Raw genomic sequence first — 18,585 nt, forward strand, 5'->3', positions numbered from 1 at the left:
ATATGAAGAGTTGACTCATTGGAAAAGACCCTGATGCTGGTAGGGATTGGGGACAGGAGGAGAAGGGGATAACAGAGGGTGAGATGGCTGGATGACATCACCAACTCGATGGACATGAGTTTGGGTAAACTCCGGGAGTTGGTGATGGACAGGGAGGCCTGGCGTGCTGCGATTCATGGGCTCACAAAGGGTCAGACACAACTGAGCGACTCAACTAACTAACTAACTAATAGTAAAAGAAGAGTAAGTAGGTGCCATACTGGCAAGGGTATTACTGAAATGATAAAGTTTGGAATATAAGTTCTAAATGGGAGAGAAAGAAAGAAGAAAATAGGTGGATTTAACTAAAGGATGGATGGGAGTTTCTATGATAGTTTTTCCAACTTGATTTGATTTTTTTTTTTTAATCACCCCACCACTTAAGAGTCTCCTTTCTTGGCCAAGTACAGAAATCAGACTTTCTTCCAAGCCTCTAACATCAGGTCCATCAACAGTGATTGCACTGAAATTCCTGCTGATAATTTGAATGTCTTCCACTGAATTCAATAAAACAGAAATAAAATCAAACAAAGGAAAAAAGAAATCCAGGACATGCTCATATAACTAGTAGAATATCTCCTTGAAATGTCTATTTTAACCAAATCCAAAGCCTTAAATTCTTTTGCACAGCTTGTAAACAAATGTTAGTGTGTGGATTCGATTTATGTCTTACAAAAAAAAAGAGTTGTCAGGCTGAGAAGCAGGCATGACAAAGGTTTATTTTGCAGCAATGGAATCACCACTGCTTGGTTAGATGAACTTGAGTGATGGGTTTCCATAGTAGACTCCCAGCGCTTCAGTTCAGTTCAGTTCAGTCATGTCCGACTCTTTGTGACTCCATGAATAGCAGCACGCCTTTACCAAATATTAATGTGTTGAATTTACTACATTTGAGCTCTGAAATTAAAAGCAATCATCTGTGACACACGTGTGTGGTACATAGAGCAGTAATATGCTGTGGAGTACATCGAACCTGAAGAAAACGATATTGTGTTTGTGATGCGGCAGGCAAACTCACTCACATTCTGAGCAGCTGAATGAATCTGATGGACTCTGGCGTCGCTCCTTTCCACAGGTATCTGCTTTCTGCAACAATGCATAATATATACGGAGTATTTATCAATAATTCTTTCAATATATCTGTATAACAGGCCAAATAGCCTAAATTTGGAAATTCTGTTTACTTCGATGAAACAGAGTAATTATTTGAACCAAGCTAAATTACAGAGGAAAAAGATTACAAGGGTTAGACAAAAAAAAAACACAAAGGAAAAGTTTCCTTTTCTTCTCTGGAGAGCAACATGAAGGTCAGCATTGTGAAGGGTGTTCCACTGGGACTTTCAGGCAGATGTTAGGATAAAATGTAGGAGATATATGCATACATTTTATGACCAAAAACGTTAGCACTTTCCTTAGGAAGCAGAATACATTGAAATTAACTTTTGCCACAGATCTAGAACAGAATCTATGTCACAAGGCTAAAAATGTAAATAATTAGAGGACTAATCCTTTCATAAGTCATATATATAGAATGAATCCTTAAGGAAAGACAGGACACAATTTGCTGAGAGGTAGGAACCACAGAGCATGGATAAATTTATTTTGAATGAGTTTTTATTCACACTTTGAATTCTCTGCATCCAGAGAGGGTAAAAAAGCAAATTTAGGCTATACTGGGATTGGGCTATAATTTCTATGGCTTTGAGTCTGTATATATGACTGTGTTTAATTAGTTTTGCAGGGAGATTCATGTCTAGGTAAGATGTGTTGTGTCAGGATTCAAAAGAATCGATGACTTAAGGATGGCTTCATAGCCATAGACTCTAGAATGTCCAAATCTTGTTCTACAAGTCATGGAGACTTCCTTGAAGAATTTCTGAGGACACTGAAGAAGGAAAATTAGTAGAATGGGAATCAAAATGCTACTTTATTACTAGCTGTTTTATTGTTGCTCAGTTGCTCAGTCGATTTCAACTCCTTGCTACTCCATGAACTGCAGGTTTCCCTGTCCTTCAAGATCTCTCGGAGCTTGCTCAAACTCATGTCCCTTGAGTCAGTGATGCCATCCACCATATGATCCTCTGTTGTCCCCTTCTCCTCCTGCCTTCAATCTTTCCCAAAATCAGGGTCTTTTCCAAAAATACAGGTCTTCGTATCAGTTGGCCAAAGTACTGGAGCTTCAACTTCATCATCAGTCCTTCCAATGAACATTCAGGGTTGATTTTCTTCAGGATTCACTGGTTTGATCTCCTTGCAGTCAAAGGGAACTCAAGAGTTTTCTTCAATATCATAGTTCAAAAGCATCAGTTCTTCAGCACTGAGCCTGCTTTATGGCCCAACTCTCACAACCATACCTGACTACTGGAAAAGCGATAGCTTTGACTGTACAGACCTTTGTCTGCAAAGTAATGTCTCTGCTTTTCAATATGCTGTGTAAGTTTGTCATGGATTTTCTTCCAAGGAGCAAGTGTCTTTTAATTTCATGGCAGCAGTTACAGTCCACAGTGATTTTGGAGCCCAAGAAAATAAGTCTGTCGCTGTTTCCATTGTTTCCCCATCTATTTGCTGTGAAGTGATGGGATCAGATGCCATGATCTTAGGGTTTTGAATGTTGAGTTTTAAGCCAGCTTTTTCATTCTCCTCTTTCACCTTCATCAAAAGGATCTTTATTTCCTCTTTGCTTTCTGCCATTAAGGTGGTATCATCTGCATATCTGAGGTTACTGATATTTCTCCAGGCAATCTTGATTCCAGCTTGTGCTTCATCCAGCCTGGCATTTTGCATGATGAGCTCTGAATCGAAGTTAAATAAACAGGGTGACAATATACAGCATTGACGTACTCCTTTCCTAATTTGGAACCAATCCATTGTTCCATGTCCGGTTCTAACAGCTGCTTCTTGACCTTCATACAGGTTTCACAGGAGGCAGGTAAGGTGGTCTGGTATGCCCACCTCTTTCAGAATTTTCCACAGTTTCTTGTGCTCCACACAGTCAAAGGCTTTGACATAGTCAACGAAGTAGAAGCAAGCCTTTTTCTGGAATTCCCTTGCTTTCTCTCTGACCCAACAGATGTTGGCAATTTGATCTGGTTCCTCTGCCTTTTCTAAATCCAGCTTGTACATCTGGAAATTCTCAGTTCATGTACTGTTGAAGCCTAGTTTGAAGGATTTTGAGCATTACCTTTATAGCATGTGAAATGAGCACAACTGAACAGTATTTTGAACATTCTTTGGCACTGCCCTTCTTTGGAGCACTGATCTTTTCCAGTCCTGTGGCCACTGCTCTGTTTTCTAAACTTGGTGGCATATATAGAACTTTCACAGCATCATCCTTTAGGATTTGAAATAGCTCAGCTGGAACGCCATCACCTCCACTAGCTTTGTTTGTAGTCATAATTCCTAAGGCCCACTTGACTTCGCACTCCGGGATGTCTGGATCTAGGAGAGTAATACACCATCATGGTTATCCAGGTCATGAAGATCTTTCTTGTGTAGTTCTTCTGTGTTTTCTTGCTGCCTCTTCTTAATATATTCTGCTTCTGTTAGGTCCATAGCGTTTCTGTCCTTTATTTTGCCTATCTTTGTATTTAATGTTCCCTTGGTATCACCAATTTTCTTGAAGAGGTCTCTAGTCTTGTCCATTCTATTGCTTTCCTCTATTTATTTGCATTGTTCACTTAATATTTAATATTAATTAACATTTCTTATTAATTAATATTAATATATTTAATATTAATTAAACATTCAAATATATTAATTAATATTTATTAAATATTCTTTAATATTCTCAAGTTCAGTCAACTTGCCACTCCTAGAATTTTTCAGAGGAAGGAGCAACTACAGAGATCAAAAGAGAGCATTCAATGTCTACAGAGCAGACAAAGTTGAACTTACACATTATTTTACATTATTAAGTGCCCTCTCAATAAGCATAGAAATCCAGCTCACATTGTGCATAGAAAATGCATAGGCAACTAGAAGTATAAAGAGCCAATGAAACTTTTTAGAAAAAAATTTTAGAATTAAATTTAAAACAATGAGCAATGATATCTTTTTGCCTCTAAAACTAGGAATCTGTTTATACAGGTTATACAGAATTGCCACTTTTGTGCAATTTGGTCTGAGATCTTTCAGGCCATCAATTGGGCTAAGACCATGATGACGTTTAGAAATTATCTTGGCATTTATTCATTCATTATGCAAATGACTTATCGAGAATCTGCTATGTCCCAAGTACATTGTAAGATATCTACTTCTCACAGTGTTTATGTACAGGACAGACATTACAAAAAATAGATATACTAACAAGTGTGTGCTTTTTAATCACTTAGTCATGTCCAACTCTTTGTAACCCCATGGATTATAGCCCACCAGGCACTTCTGTCCATGGAATTCTCCAGGCAAGAATACTGGGGTGGGTCGCCATGCCCTTCTCCAGGGAATCGTCCAGACCCAGGGATCAAACCCAAGTCTCCCAAATTGCAGACATATTCTTTACCATCTGAGCCACCAGGGAAGCCCTATACTAACAAGAGAATAATATAAATCACAATTTTGACAAACACTGAAATATAGTTATATGAATTTAAAAGTGCCATACTAAAGGTAAGTTGAGCAGTGCCAGATTTCTGGCAAAATTTCCTACTGTGCACCTAGCTATAAAGCATTGAATAAGGAAATGTTTACTAGGTAAGGAAAGGAAGTAGCTGGTAAATGTAGTAATATGTACAAATAATACAAGGAAAAGAAGGGAATGTAAAATGTAAAGGCCAGAGTATCAATCAGTGTAAACTTTCCTATGTGACTATAACAAATAACTCTAAGGTCTCAGTGGTTTGAACCAACAAAGATTTATTTCTCACTCACATTTCATAACCACTGTGAATTGACTTTGCTCCAATCAGATCTGCTCCTTGTTCTCCTCACGGGGGAACTCAGTCTGGCCAATGTGGCTAGAGTCTAGAGAGTAAGGGAAACATAGGCCAGAGTAAGAAAACCTGTCTTTATCTTATTAGCAGTGGAGACTCACTGAAGGCTTTATACTTTGAGGAATGTTTTCCTAAGGAGAAAAATCAAGTAGTTATGTAAAGCTTGATCTACAAACTTGCTTACCACACTAATATTTATTAAGTTTTTTAAAAATACTCAACCTTAGGTTCTTATTTTTTTTTAAATGGATTCTCTGTATCTCTGTGATGAAATGCCATATAACCAACAAAAACAATGTACTTAGGAAAAATATTTTATTAAATGAAAAAAATGCATAAGATATAGTATAAAATTAGATCCACCTATTTTTTAAGTGATTCCCAAGTGACGTAGTGGTAAAGAATCCGCCTGTCAATGCAGGAGACACAAGACACATAAGTTCAATCCCTGGGTTGGAAAGATCCCATGGAGTAGAAAAAGGCAGCCCACTCCAGTATTCTTGCCTGGAAAATTTCATGTATGGAGGATATTTGTGGGCCTCAGTCCATGGGATAACAGAGTCAGACATAACTGGAGCACACATACAAACACATTTTTAAAGTACCGTCTATTGAATATATGTGTATAAAAACTTTGATGGATGTGTGTGTGTGTGTGTGTGTGTGTGTATAAGCAATTCTCATTTGATATAGGATAATGGTTTGCTTGCTTTTTACATTTGTTGTTTTCTTTCTTACTATATGTGCTTTATTTATATGCTAATTTTCTACAAAGAAGATTTATTCTTTTTCAGAGAATTTTAAAAATTTGTCAGGACCTTATTGGCCACTGTTCAAAAATATCTTTTTCTTTTCTTTTTCCACGGATAAATATGATTAGACTTCTTGCTAATCTCTTGTAAAGTATGTGAAAGTTAACATGTTGTTCTTATTGTTCCTTCAATTCATCTAAATGTTCTGAAAACATTCTGTTTACATTACCACCAGTTCAAAAACTGTTTCTAGTAAGAGGAGTTTTAACATTTGTTCTCATCTTTGCAATTACTTCTTGCCATGAGCACCACAACTCAAGTTTTAGGTTCATAACCAGATGCCCTGGGGCAACAAAATGGCAAACAGTTAGCCTGTCCAAAGTAACCAAATATCCTTTGGTAGTCATTCTGGAGTCTAGTCCAGCACCACAATGTACTGCACAAGAATGACCTCATGAGAACCTGTTCTGCATCCACTTTTTTGACGTTCTTTTGGCTATGGTGATAGAATGATCCTAACTGCCAGTAATGGATGAAGAATAATACAGCATATGTACCACTGATGCCATAATAACACCACATACATTGCTGAAGAACAGGCTGCCTTATTTTGCGTTCTTATTCCATCACTGGACATGTTACAGCAGTAAACTCTGACTTTTCAAGGAAAACTTTGGTGTAAAAACTCAAACCATATTTCATCTCTGCTTCAGTTTCCAAAAAAAATAAACAATCTATTTGACCTGAATTTGCAGACATTGGCCAAATGTTAGCCTGAGCACTGAGTGTATACCTGGATGGGTTAATCCATCTGACACAATTGGGTTACCACAAACTGGGCCTTACATGAAAGGTCTGAAGCAGTTTAAAGTCAGCCTGGGGCACAAACACTCCACTGGGACATGTGTTGGTGAAACAGCAGGTTTGTACTTTTGCAAGGATTGTTTGGCAGTTTTGTTGTAAATAAGCCTGTTTTCATTTTTCAAAGGAAAAAAAAAAGATAAAGAATGAAATAAGAGTTGCATTACACCCTGAAACCAAGCATTTTATTTTATCCAAAGTAGTATTTATGAATTCCCATCCGTGGAGCCATTGATGTCTGCCATTTTGGCCCTTATAATTCTTCACATTTTAGATACAAAGAGGCACTTCTGTTTGAACTGATATTTCATGATATAAAAGAATCTGGTTTGGTTTTTGTTTTTTAATGCAAGCTGTAGTAGGTGCTTCTTGTCACACAGAGATCTCTTATTTTGGCCTGGTGAATGGAGGTTGGATTTGAAATAAAACTGAAGTCAACATACACAGAGTATTTGCTAGACAGAATAGCAGATCACATTTGCTAAACGAAATCTTTTTTTGAAAATGGTGTCTGAATCTACTTTGGGAGATACAAAATATCTCTTTACTTAGACATGCAACAATAAAGTAACAGATTTATATGTGGAAATATTCCCAACAAGTGCTAATCAATTATGGAAGAAGAAAATGAAAGTTCAAGTCAATGTGGAAAATAATAGCTGGAGAAAGCATGTCTTCAATTTCCATTTCTATTTTCTTTCATTGTAAGAAAAGAGAAAAAGAATGGGAGGAAATATCAAGAAAAGATAATGATTAGCTCTATCAAAATTTTATAGTTACTTAGAGGCTACTCTGTGAAAGCATAGATGTCCTTCCTCTAGTTTTGTTTTTTTTTTTTAAAGTATAAATCCCTTTGTTAAAACCTCAGAAAAGTAAATTAAAATAGGCAGAGCCCAGCCTATTGATTGAGAGTAGGTAAGTTTGTCAGCATCTAGTAAGAAAACCAAGGCAAAGCCAGATTTGGGTCTGAGGTCTGATGCCATTAGGAAGTGAACAGAATGCTATAATCTGGTTATACTAGTGGAAGTAAAATAAGGGTGTGTCCAGGTCAGATCTCAGGAGACCCCAAATGGCACACCAAACTCTAGAGGGCAAATGCAAGCAATAGTGAGCGCTAGGTCTTAGGAGTTAGCAAGATGAGTGATGGGAATCAGCACACATACACTGTCTTCAGTGATTATTCAACTGAAATTCTGGTAAGGATTAGATTTTCATCCTCATGAGCATAGCTCTATAGACCTATAAAACACAACACCCCAAGTTCATGTTACCAAACACGGTGGTTATAGTCAAGTTTCACTTATTTTTTTTTAATTCCTAGTACCTGTTTCTATTCAATAAGACTAGCAGAGAATCCCAAAATTTTCTGAGCTTGTCAATTACATGTCTGTCTAATCATGGTCCTTCCACTGACCTAAACTAGTCAAACTCTCTTGTTTTATAAAATTGCTTTAGAGCATTACTTACATATTTATAGTCATAATTTCAAATGAATAATTTGGGGGATCTTATAATTGTAGTTGTATATTTCTAATAATATCCCCAGTGTGTATGTAAAAATAAATCTAAAAATCTTTCATGTGATAACACCAATGAATAATTTCAAGAAAGCCCAACTCTCAACTGTGAATTTTTAAAAGAAGATATAAAAATTCCCTATTTTTCTTAATATCTCACCAGCTAGCCAAATAGTTTCATAAAATCAGAAACTCCAAGCTGGAAGTTACTTAGGAGGTTATCTGGCAGTTTTGTGTCCACAAATTTTGGGCACTCCTGTCCAACTCTTTGCAACTCCATGGACCTGCCAGGCTCCTCTGGCCATGAAATTCTCCAGGCGAGACTACTGGAGTAGGTAGCCATTTCCTTCTCCAAGGGAATCCTCCCCACACAGGGATCAAACCTGGGTCTCGTACAGATTCTTCATCATCTGAGCCACTAGGGAAACCCCTCCATCAAAAACAGGATCTGTACTCTCCTCTTGTGCATCCATGTAGGCTTCTGACTCACAAATACACCTACAGTGCTGAAAATGTGATGCTGCATAACTTCTGAGGCTACACCACAAGGGGCAATGTGGCTTCTCTTGTGCACTGGGACACATGTTTTGATATTCCTGAATCACTATGTATGAAGTCCAACTACCCTGAAGCAAACATCAAGTGAGGAAATTAAGGCCATGTGTACATACTCCAGTTGGCAGCCCCAACCAAGCTTCCAGCCAGTTGCCAACAAAACCTGCCAGCTAGGTTAGCAAGTCATCCTAGACATCCAATCCTAGGTTTCACTCAATACATACCTTCTTATGATTGCCGTTGGTTCAGATGTGTATAATCCCAGCAATCTCACTACTGAGCATATACCATGAGGAAACCGAAATTCTATATGACAAATCCTAAGTGAAAACTGCCTGTGAAGCACTTCTGAGTTCCTGACCCATCAAAGAATTAATGTGATAAAATTTGTTTTTACTAAGTTTGGGGGTAACGTTGTTGTTCAGTTGCTAAGTTGTGTCTGATTATTTGCCGCCCCATGGACTGCAACACACCAGGTTTCCTTGTCCTTTACCATCTCCTTGAGTTTGCTCAAACTCATGTCCATTGAGTCAGTGATTCCATCCAACCATCTCATCATTTGTCGCCCCCTTCTCTTCTTGCCCTCAATCTTTCCCAGCATCAGGTTTTTTTTGTTTGTTTGTTTGTTTGTTTGCAGTGAGTTGGCTCTTTGCACCAGTTGGCCAAATAACTGGAGCTTCAGCTTCAGTGCCAGTTCTTCCAGCCAGTCCTTCCAATCAGGGTTGATTTCCTTTAGGATTGACTGGTTTGATCTCCTTGCTGATCAAGGAACTCTCAAGAATCTTCTCCAGCACCACAGTTCAAAAGCATTAATTCTTTGGTGCTAAAGATGCCCTGGAGAAGGAAATGGCAACCCACTCCTGTATTTTTGCCTGGAGAATCCCAAAAACAGAGGAGCCTGGTGGGCTGCAGTCCATGGGGTTGCAAGAGTCAGATATGACTTAGCAACTAAACCACCGACTACCACAGCCTTCTTTATGATCCAACACTCACATCCATGCATGACTACTGGAAAAACTATAGTTTTGACTGTATGGATCTTTGTCGGCAAAATGATGTCTCTGCTTTTTAATACACCATCTAGGTTTGTCGTAGCTTTTCTTCCAAGGAGTAAGTGTCTTTTAATTTTGTGGCTGCAGTAACCTTCCACAGTACTTTTTTATGCAATGGTAAATAACTGGTATGCCATCTGACCCCAAAATCCACTCTGGGATGAAGATTTTGGATTAAATGACTCTATTTAAAAGGGTTCTTCCTCACATGTTAGATGTGTTTTGGATAACTATTTTATTCCTCATCTTGTACAAAAATCTTCATCCATTTAATTTCACACTAATATTTTAGATTAACTTTCTAGTTCACCAAATTTTTTCTGGCCTCTTCAACATGAAAGCTTCCCATGTAGACCAAAGAACTCTGCATATATCTTCTTGACTTTTCTCCTACAGAAAAATATCCTTATTCTCTCAGTCTTGTCTCAAAAGATTTAATTTTCAGAATTCTCTGAAGGTACATTCTCTGAATGTACTCTGATTGGAAAGTCTGGCTTAAGGTATAATGGAAGGATTTTGACACTTTATTCCATAAGTCATCACACTAGAACAGTATTTGGTAAAACTGTTTTTTCTATCCCCTTTATTGTCCTAGACACAATATTTCATTAATGCAACTCAACAATTGTGCAGTGTATTTTTCTAATAGCTACATAATGGCTTATTTTATGGTTGTCATCAAATGGAAGTCCCAGAACTTTGCCATCTGCACTGTAGCCAAGTCAGCTCATTCTCATGCAGCTGATATTATGCACCTAAACAGAACTTGAAATTTGTTTCTGCTTTATTTTGTTTCACTGCTTTTGGACCACTGTGTCTCTGTCAAGTAGTATCACTTTTATTATCAGGTTTGTCATTTATTTTCAGTTATGCACCCCACTTATGTATCTTCACTTCTAAAACTCTATCAGAATTATCAATGGAAACATGGAGCCCAAAGGTAAGAGTGTAGACTAGCTGCTGCTGCTGCTGCTAAATCATTTCAGTCGTGTCCGACTCTGTGTGACGCCATAGACGGCAGCCCACCACCCCGCTCCTGGGATTCTCCAGGCAAGAACACTGGAGTGGGCTGCCATTTCCTTCTCCAATGTGTCAAAGTGAAAAGTGAAAGTGAAGTGGCTCAGTCATGTCCTACTCTTAGTGACCCCATGGACCGCAGCCTACCAGGCTCCTCCATCCATGGGATCCAGGCAAGAGTACTGGAGTGGGGTGCCATTGCCTTCTCCATAGACTAGCTAGTCACATTCTATTAGAAAATTACAGAATTATTTATAACACATAGTAGACATGTGTTTAAAATAAATATCACTAGATATCAACAATTCTATCACTCAATACATGCCATAACCACCAAGTATTTGCAAAAGATATTGTCAGATGTGGCTTCCCAGGTGTATCAGTGATAAAGAATCTGCCTGCAAATGCAGAAGACACAGGAGACACAGGTTCAAACCCTGGATCAAGAAGATCCCCTGGAGTAGGAAATGGCAATCCACTTCAGTTTTCTTGCCTGGAAAATTCCACGGACAGAGGAGTCTGTCGAGTTACAGTCCATGGGGTTGCAAACAGTCAGACACAACTGAGTGAATGAACACACACACACACAGTCAGATGTATTGCTGTAATAGAAAAAATTGAATTGCATTTTATCCATGGAAGTTTCTGTTCTCCAGAGATTCTAACAAAATGGGAAATCATGTGTATTTAGCATGATTTATCTTGAGTAAATGGAAGTTAGCTAGTTCCTAGAGATTATCTACAGCATCTTTCAAAGGCTCATAAACTACATGCATGATTACTCATTCAAGAATATTGCATTAAGTTAATAAAGGAAAAGCAATAATTCACATAATTCTTTACCACCATTTTTATTTTTATTTTTTTTTATTAGTTGGAGGCTAATTACTTTACATCATTACAGTAGTTTTTGTCATACATTGAAATGAATTAGCCATGGATTTACATGTATTCCCCATCCCGGTCCCCCCTCCCACCTCCCTCTCCAGCCGATCCCTCTGGGTCTTCCCAGTGCACCAGGCCCGAGCACTTGTCTCATGCACCCAACCTGGGCTGGTGATCTGTTTCACCCTAGATAATATACATGTTTCAATGCTGGTCTCTTGAAACATCCCACCCTCGCCTTCTCCCAGAGTCCACAAGTCTGTTCTATACATCTGAGTCTCTTTTTCTGTTTTGCATATAGGGTTATCGTTACCATCTTTCTAAATTCCATATATATGTGTTAGTATACTGTAATGGTCTTTATCTTTCTGGCTTACTTCGCTCTGTATAATGGGCTCCAGTTTCATCCATCTCATTAGAACTGATTCAAATGAATTCTTTTTAATGGCTGAGTAACATTCCATGGTGTATATGTACCACAGCTTCCTCATCCATTCGTCTGCTGATGGGCATCTGGGTTGCTTCCATGTCCTGGCTATTATAAACAGTGCTACGATGAACATTGGGGTGCACGTGTCTCTTTCAGATCTGGTTTCCTTGGTGTGTATGCCCAGAAGTGGGATTGCTGGGTCATATGGCAGTTCTATTTCCAGCTTTTTAAGAAATCTCCACACTGTTTTCCATAGCGGCTGTACTAATTTGCATTCCCACCAACAGTGTAAGAGGGTTCTCTTTTCTCCACACCCTGTCCAGCATTTATTGCTTGTAGACTTTTGGATAGCAGCCATCCTGACTGGCGTATCATTTTTAAAGTGAAAATACAATGTTTCTAGTTCAGATTGATGTCAAAAATCTTGTTCTCCAGTATTTCTTAAAAATTAGAATATAGCTATCTTATATATCAGATAATATTTACTCTATGAAAGAATCAATTAATAGATGACTGAAATATAAATGAAATACTTCTTGATTTGGTTTTATTTTCTTCATAAAACATCATTATATGAGGTTAACATTCATTTATTGTTCATTTCATTTACAGCTGTCTACCTCATGTTCATGGGTGCAGATCTATCTACCTTTCTCAGTATTTACAATGTTTAAAATAGTATCCAAGGCAAAATACATTCTATGCACAATATACTGCATAGAGATATGGTGAATTAAGGAATAAGAATGAATCAGTTTTCCTTTAAAAGCTAGAAATAAAACTACCATATGACCCAGTAATTTCACTACTGGGCATATACCCCGAGGAAATCATAATTCAAAAAGACACATGCATCCCAATGTTTATAGAAATACTATATTTCAGGACATGGAAGCAACCTAGACATCCACTGACAAATGAATGGATAAAGAAGTTGTGATACATATATACAATGGAATATTATTTCTTAGCCATTAAAAGGAACAAATCTGAATCAGTTGTAGTGAGATGGATGGAGCTAGAGCCTGTTATACAGAGTGAAGTAAGTCAGAAAGAGAAAAGCAAATACCATATTTTAAAACACATATATGGAATGTAAAAAAAAATGGTACTGATGGACCTATTTGCAGAACAGTAATAAAGACACAGACATAGGTTAAAGACTTGTGGACGTGGTGGGGGAAGCAGAGGGTGGGATGAGTAGCACTGACATGCATACACTACCTTTTGTAAAATAGGTAGCTAGTGGGAAGCTTCTGTATAACACAAGGAGCTCATCTCAGTGCTCTGTCACAACCTAGAGGGATAGAATTGGGGGGTGCCGGGGGGCTCAGAAGGGAGGGGGTGTATGTATTTTGACAACTGATTCACATCGTTGTACAGCAGAAACTAACACAACATTGTAAAGTAATTAAAAAATAAAGTAAAATAAATGAATATAAAATAAATACTAAAAAAAGAACCAGTTGTGGCCTTAGGTCTCAAATTCACACCTAAGAAGTCAATCGCTATTACAATATTCAGTCTACTCTTCCCAGTTAGAAAAACCTTTTCCTCAGTGAAGAAGATAGATACACAGGAGGAGGCCAGTTTCCTCACTGTCACTTATAATGTATTTCTAAGAAACACGAAATTTGTTCTTATGCCTATATTCTTCCAAAACTAAATGTTTTACGAAAGAATACAATAAGAATTAGAAATGAAGAAATAAAACTGTTATATACAGATGGCATAATTAAGTCAATAGAAAATTAAAAACATAGACTTAAGTTCAAATATTCTATTTTTTTTAATATACTTTTTCATTTCTATTGCTATCCACATTCAGAAAAATAATAACAAAAGGGTAAAAGTTTCTCCACTGACTGATACATGTTATCGCATCCTATGTTCAAATATATGCACTAAAATGGCTTCAAATAAAAGGACAAATGCTTTCCAAATAATACAATTCAATTTAGACTATTATTTTAGAAAAATAAGGAAAAGTGTGGCTATGTTGGAGTAATAGAGGAGATATTACCTTAAAAGCCCTTCCCTGATGGCTCGGACTGCAATGCAGAATCTGCCTGCAATGCAGGACACCCAGGTTTGATCCCTGGCTCAGGAAGATTCCCTGGAGGAGGGAATGGCTACCCACTCCAGTATTCTTGCCTGGAGAATTCCATGGACAGAGGAGTCCAGCAGGCTAGAATCCACGAGGTCATAAAGAGTGGGACTCAATTGAGCGACATTCACTTCACTTGAAGAGGGCAGTGGAAGACGTATTATTAGAACTCCCCTCCTGTTTGGGTCGTTTTATGCTTCAATTCTATTTTTTAAGAGCACAGGAGTCACCGAGTGTTTTCCATAGAAATTTTTAAATTTAAGTTTCTAGCTAAGGAGTGTGTAATTGGACCTAGTCATCCAAAATTAAATCATTTGTATTTTTCTATGAAATAGAAGCAGTATTAAGTCTTCCCAGTTAGGGAAAAAAGATAACTTACTACTTATGACTATTCTTTGTAAGTTATGGATGCCACAGATTTTCACCATTTACCGGTATACCACATAGGAAGAAACATCCCGCTTTAGAGTTCAAAAGCAGGGGTCATGGTTCAAGTGCAGACTCTTGTGTGTGCTTGGTCTGCTACTATGAGGTCCATGGCCGTATGATGTTCATGTAGGGCTAGCATCTACCAAACACGGGGCTCAGAAAGTGCTTCAGACAAGGGAGGCTAACTTACTTCGGTAGCTGGTAACCTCCCCTCCAAATCCCCACCCTTTTGGCCATTTAAAATTATCGTTCATTCTCTGTCTTTATTCCCAAGCCTATGGAATGGGGAGGAGCAGCTGATGGCCGAGCAGACTTGAGTGAAAGACCTCACCTGGCCGGGCCGAGCTGCCTAAGCTTTGGACCAGGGTGGGTTCCTTTCACGGGAGCCCACCTTCTAGACTGTGTAGCCTTGAGTATGGGTCTCATGCATCCCAGCTTAACCCCTCAGGACAGCGAGGGTTTTATTCACGCTACCACCTGTGACAGCAATACAAATGAAGTCTGGGTGATACGGCAAAGATGACAGTTGGATTCTCTTCACATTGACTGGTAGCTGGGTGGTGAAGCGATGCTGTAAAATGATGGTTAGATTCCATTCACACTGACTGGTAGCTGGGAGGGTGGAAGCGCACAGAGAAGGAAGGGTCCCCTTCTGTCCTTCGTGCTGCCTTTGAACATCTGCTGGCCGCCGGCTCCTTGTTCTTTGATCTGACGAATTTGCTTCACAGTTTCTTTTAAGATTGCACATTTGTCAGGTTTGAAATTAAAGTTGTCTATGTCGTTAAAATTAGCAAAAATCAGCTCTGCAAGTTCTTCGATATATTTATTTTCCTGTTCACGGTTACGTTTCTCCGTGCTCCTTTTGGGGCTGGGTCCGAGCTGGTCAGGACATTCCTTGCGCTTCCGTGTCTCTGCCCTGGATGGGTCAGGGGTGTTTTCTCCCATCCCACTCATCTTGAACACATATCAGCAACTTGTAATTGTCCACAGCCTCTGTCGTTCAAACCAGAGCCCGGCAGCTTGTCCTGATCTGTGGCTGTACACAGAGCAGAAGATCTATAAATGTGTAGCCAAATCCAAGAGAAATCGGCTCGGGTCGGTCACGCCGTCAGGTGCCGGCTGCCGTCGGCGCTGACCTTCGCCGCCGAAGCCGTGGCTGAGGCTGCGGCCGCCATGTTCCCGTCAAGTTCAAATATTCTAAAATAAATTTTTACTAAAAAGTGATATAATTTAGATTTCACCAGAAGCAGCATTCCAATACAAGCAGTTCATTTTGAGGGTAACCCCATAAAATACTGCGAGGGAAGCTGAGGAAGTAAGACAGGCAAAAGAAAGTTTAGCTCTTCAATCCACAGCCTTGAAGAATGCATCCTCGAATCTTCACAACTGGAGCAATCATCCAGCTAGACCTCAAAGGCTTGGTGGAATAATGGTGTTTCAGTAATTTCATATTTCGGGCATTTCCTCATTTTTACAAACAAATCCGTTTTGTCCTTTAGCACCCTGGGGAAGAATGACTTTCCCGAGAAAGGTTGACACATTTAATTGAAACATCTGTGTATATCTTTCACATTTATTATTTTTCCCATTTTGCCTCATGATTTGATGAAGAAATAGTAGACATGATTCTGGAATTACTATATTAAAATTTGGATTTTAACATACACACAAATTGGAGAAGGAAATGGCAGCCCACTCCAGTATTCTTGCCTAGAGAATCCTATGGACAGGGGAACCTGGTGAGCTGTCGTCCATAGGGTCGCACAGAGTCAGACACGACTGAAGCGACTTAGCATGCTTGCATGCATTGGAGAAGGAAATAGTAACCCACTCCAGTATTCTTGCCTGGAGAGTCCCAGGGACAGAGGAGCCCAGTCTATGATAGAGGGCTGCAGTCTATGGGGTTGCACAGAGTAGGACACCACTGCAGCTACTTAGCAGCAGCATACACACAAATGTATATCAAAGACTCTTTTAAAAACTTGATATTTATATATAACTATCTATTTCAGTAAGTATAACACATATAATGTCTTGAAACTATGATATTCTTTATTGCAAAATGAAAAACAATTTCAAAGCAATACAGAAATTATGAACTCATTTTTGTAAAAATGTGCATATAGACATAAATCAGAGCTTGTTTCTGTAAAAATGTGTGTGTATATGTATAAACAATTCAGAGTGGTCTAAGTGGTAGGATTTTACATAGGTGTCTGTTTCAATTTCAAAAATAAAATTTCCTTTTAATTTTGTAATAATAACTAATTTTTAAAAGTCTGATAATTGATATAAACATCCAAAGTAACAAAACAGATAAACATATAACCCATAAATACCTATATAACAACAAAAAAAATCCTTAATCAGAGAGCATGTCATCAATCACTGATTACTTCAAAAGTATACCATCATTTTTTTCTTAGAAAAAATTAGCTAATCATAAAATAGAACTATTTCATGTGTATTTTGAACAAAATTCAAGTTGCAAAACACAATGTCTATCTATGTATAACATATTTGAAACTCTTGGATGAGGCAGAAAACCAAAAAAGGTTGACTGGTTTGATCCCCTTGCTGTCCAAGACTCTCCAGAGTCTTCTTCAGCACCACAGTTTGCAAGCATCAGTTCTTTGCTGCTCAGGCTTCTTTATGGTCCAACTCTCACATCTATTCATGACTACTGGAAAAACCATAGCTTTGACTATATGGATTTTTGTCAGTAAAGTGGTGTCTCTGCTTTTAAATACACTGTCACAGCTTTTCTTCCAAGTTTGGGGTTTTTTTTAATTAATTTATTTATTTTAATTGGAGGCTAATTACTTTATAATATTGTAGTGGTTTTTGCCATTCATTGACATGAATCAGACATGTGGTCCCCATCCTGAACCCCCCTCCCCCCTTCCTCCTCATCCCATCCCTCAGGGTCATCCCAGTGCACCAGCCCTGAGCACACTGTCTCATGCATCGAACCTGGGACTGGCGATCTATTTCACATGTGATAATATACATGTTTCAATGCTATTCTCTCAAATCATCCCACCTTCACCTTCTTCCACAGAGTCCAAAAGTCTGTTCTTTACGTCTGTGTCTCTTTTGCTGTCTCGCATATAGGGTCATCATTACCATCTTTCTAAATTCCATATATATGCGTTAATATATGTATTGGTGTTTTTCTTTCTGACTTACTTCAGTCTGTATAATAGGCTCCAGTTTCATCCACCTCATTAGAACTGATTCAAATGCATTCTTTTTAATAGATGAGTAATAGTTCATTGTGAATGTTGAGTGTTAAAGTAGCCTTTTCACTCTCATTTACCCTCATCAGGAGGTTCTTCAGACTTTGTTCACTTTCTGCCACAAGAGTGGTATCATCTGCATATTTGAGGTTGTTGATATTTCTCCTGGCAATGTTGATTCCAGCTTGTGATTTATCCAGCCCATCATTTCTCATGATGTACTCTGCGTATAAGTTAAATAAGCAGCGTGACAATATATAACTGTGATATACTCCTTTCCCAATATGGAACTAGTCTGTTGTTCCATGTTCGATTCTAACTATTGGTTCTTGACCTGTATACAGATTTCTCAGGAGACAGATAAGGTATTCATCTCTTTCAGAATTTTCCACAGTTTGTTGTGATCTACATAGTCAAAGGATTTAGCATATTCAGTGAAGCAGAAGTAGGTGTTTTTCTGGAATTTTCTTTCATTTTCTATGACCCAGTTGATCTTTTGTTCCTCTACTGTCTCTAAATCTATCTTGTACATTTGGAAGTTCTTGGTTTACATTGTGCTGAAACCTAGCTTGAAGGGTTTTGAGCATTACCTTGCTAGTATGTGAAATGAATGCAATTATATAGTAGTTTGAGCTTTCTTTGGCATTGCTCTTCTTTGGGATTGGAAAAAAAAAAAAAAACTGACCTTTTCCAGTCCTGAGGCCATTGTTGAGTTTTCCAAATTTGGTGACATATTGAGTGCAGTACTTTAACAGCATCATCTTTTTGGATTCT

The 18,585-nt window shown here is 38.3% G+C and overlaps 1 protein-coding gene across 1 annotated transcript in view; it reads right to left on the reverse strand.

Annotated features, from left to right (window-relative positions):
• Positions 1 to 733: 733 nt before the first annotated feature.
• The window catches only part of HAO1 (hydroxyacid oxidase 1), a 137,103-nt gene continuing 119,251 nt past the window's right edge, over positions 734 to 18,585 (reverse strand). The window contains exon 9 of the mRNA XM_070472309.1: positions 734 to 1,125. Within this exon, the coding sequence (XP_070328410.1) occupies positions 1,054 to 1,125 (72 nt within the window). The 3' untranslated portion in view covers positions 734 to 1,053. The remainder of the gene's footprint in view (positions 1,126 to 18,585) is intronic.

This window comes from Odocoileus virginianus, chromosome 9 (genome assembly GCF_023699985.2).
Source record: "Odocoileus virginianus isolate 20LAN1187 ecotype Illinois chromosome 9, Ovbor_1.2, whole genome shotgun sequence".
In the NCBI taxonomy this organism is placed as follows: Eukaryota; Metazoa; Chordata; class Mammalia; order Artiodactyla; family Cervidae; genus Odocoileus; species Odocoileus virginianus.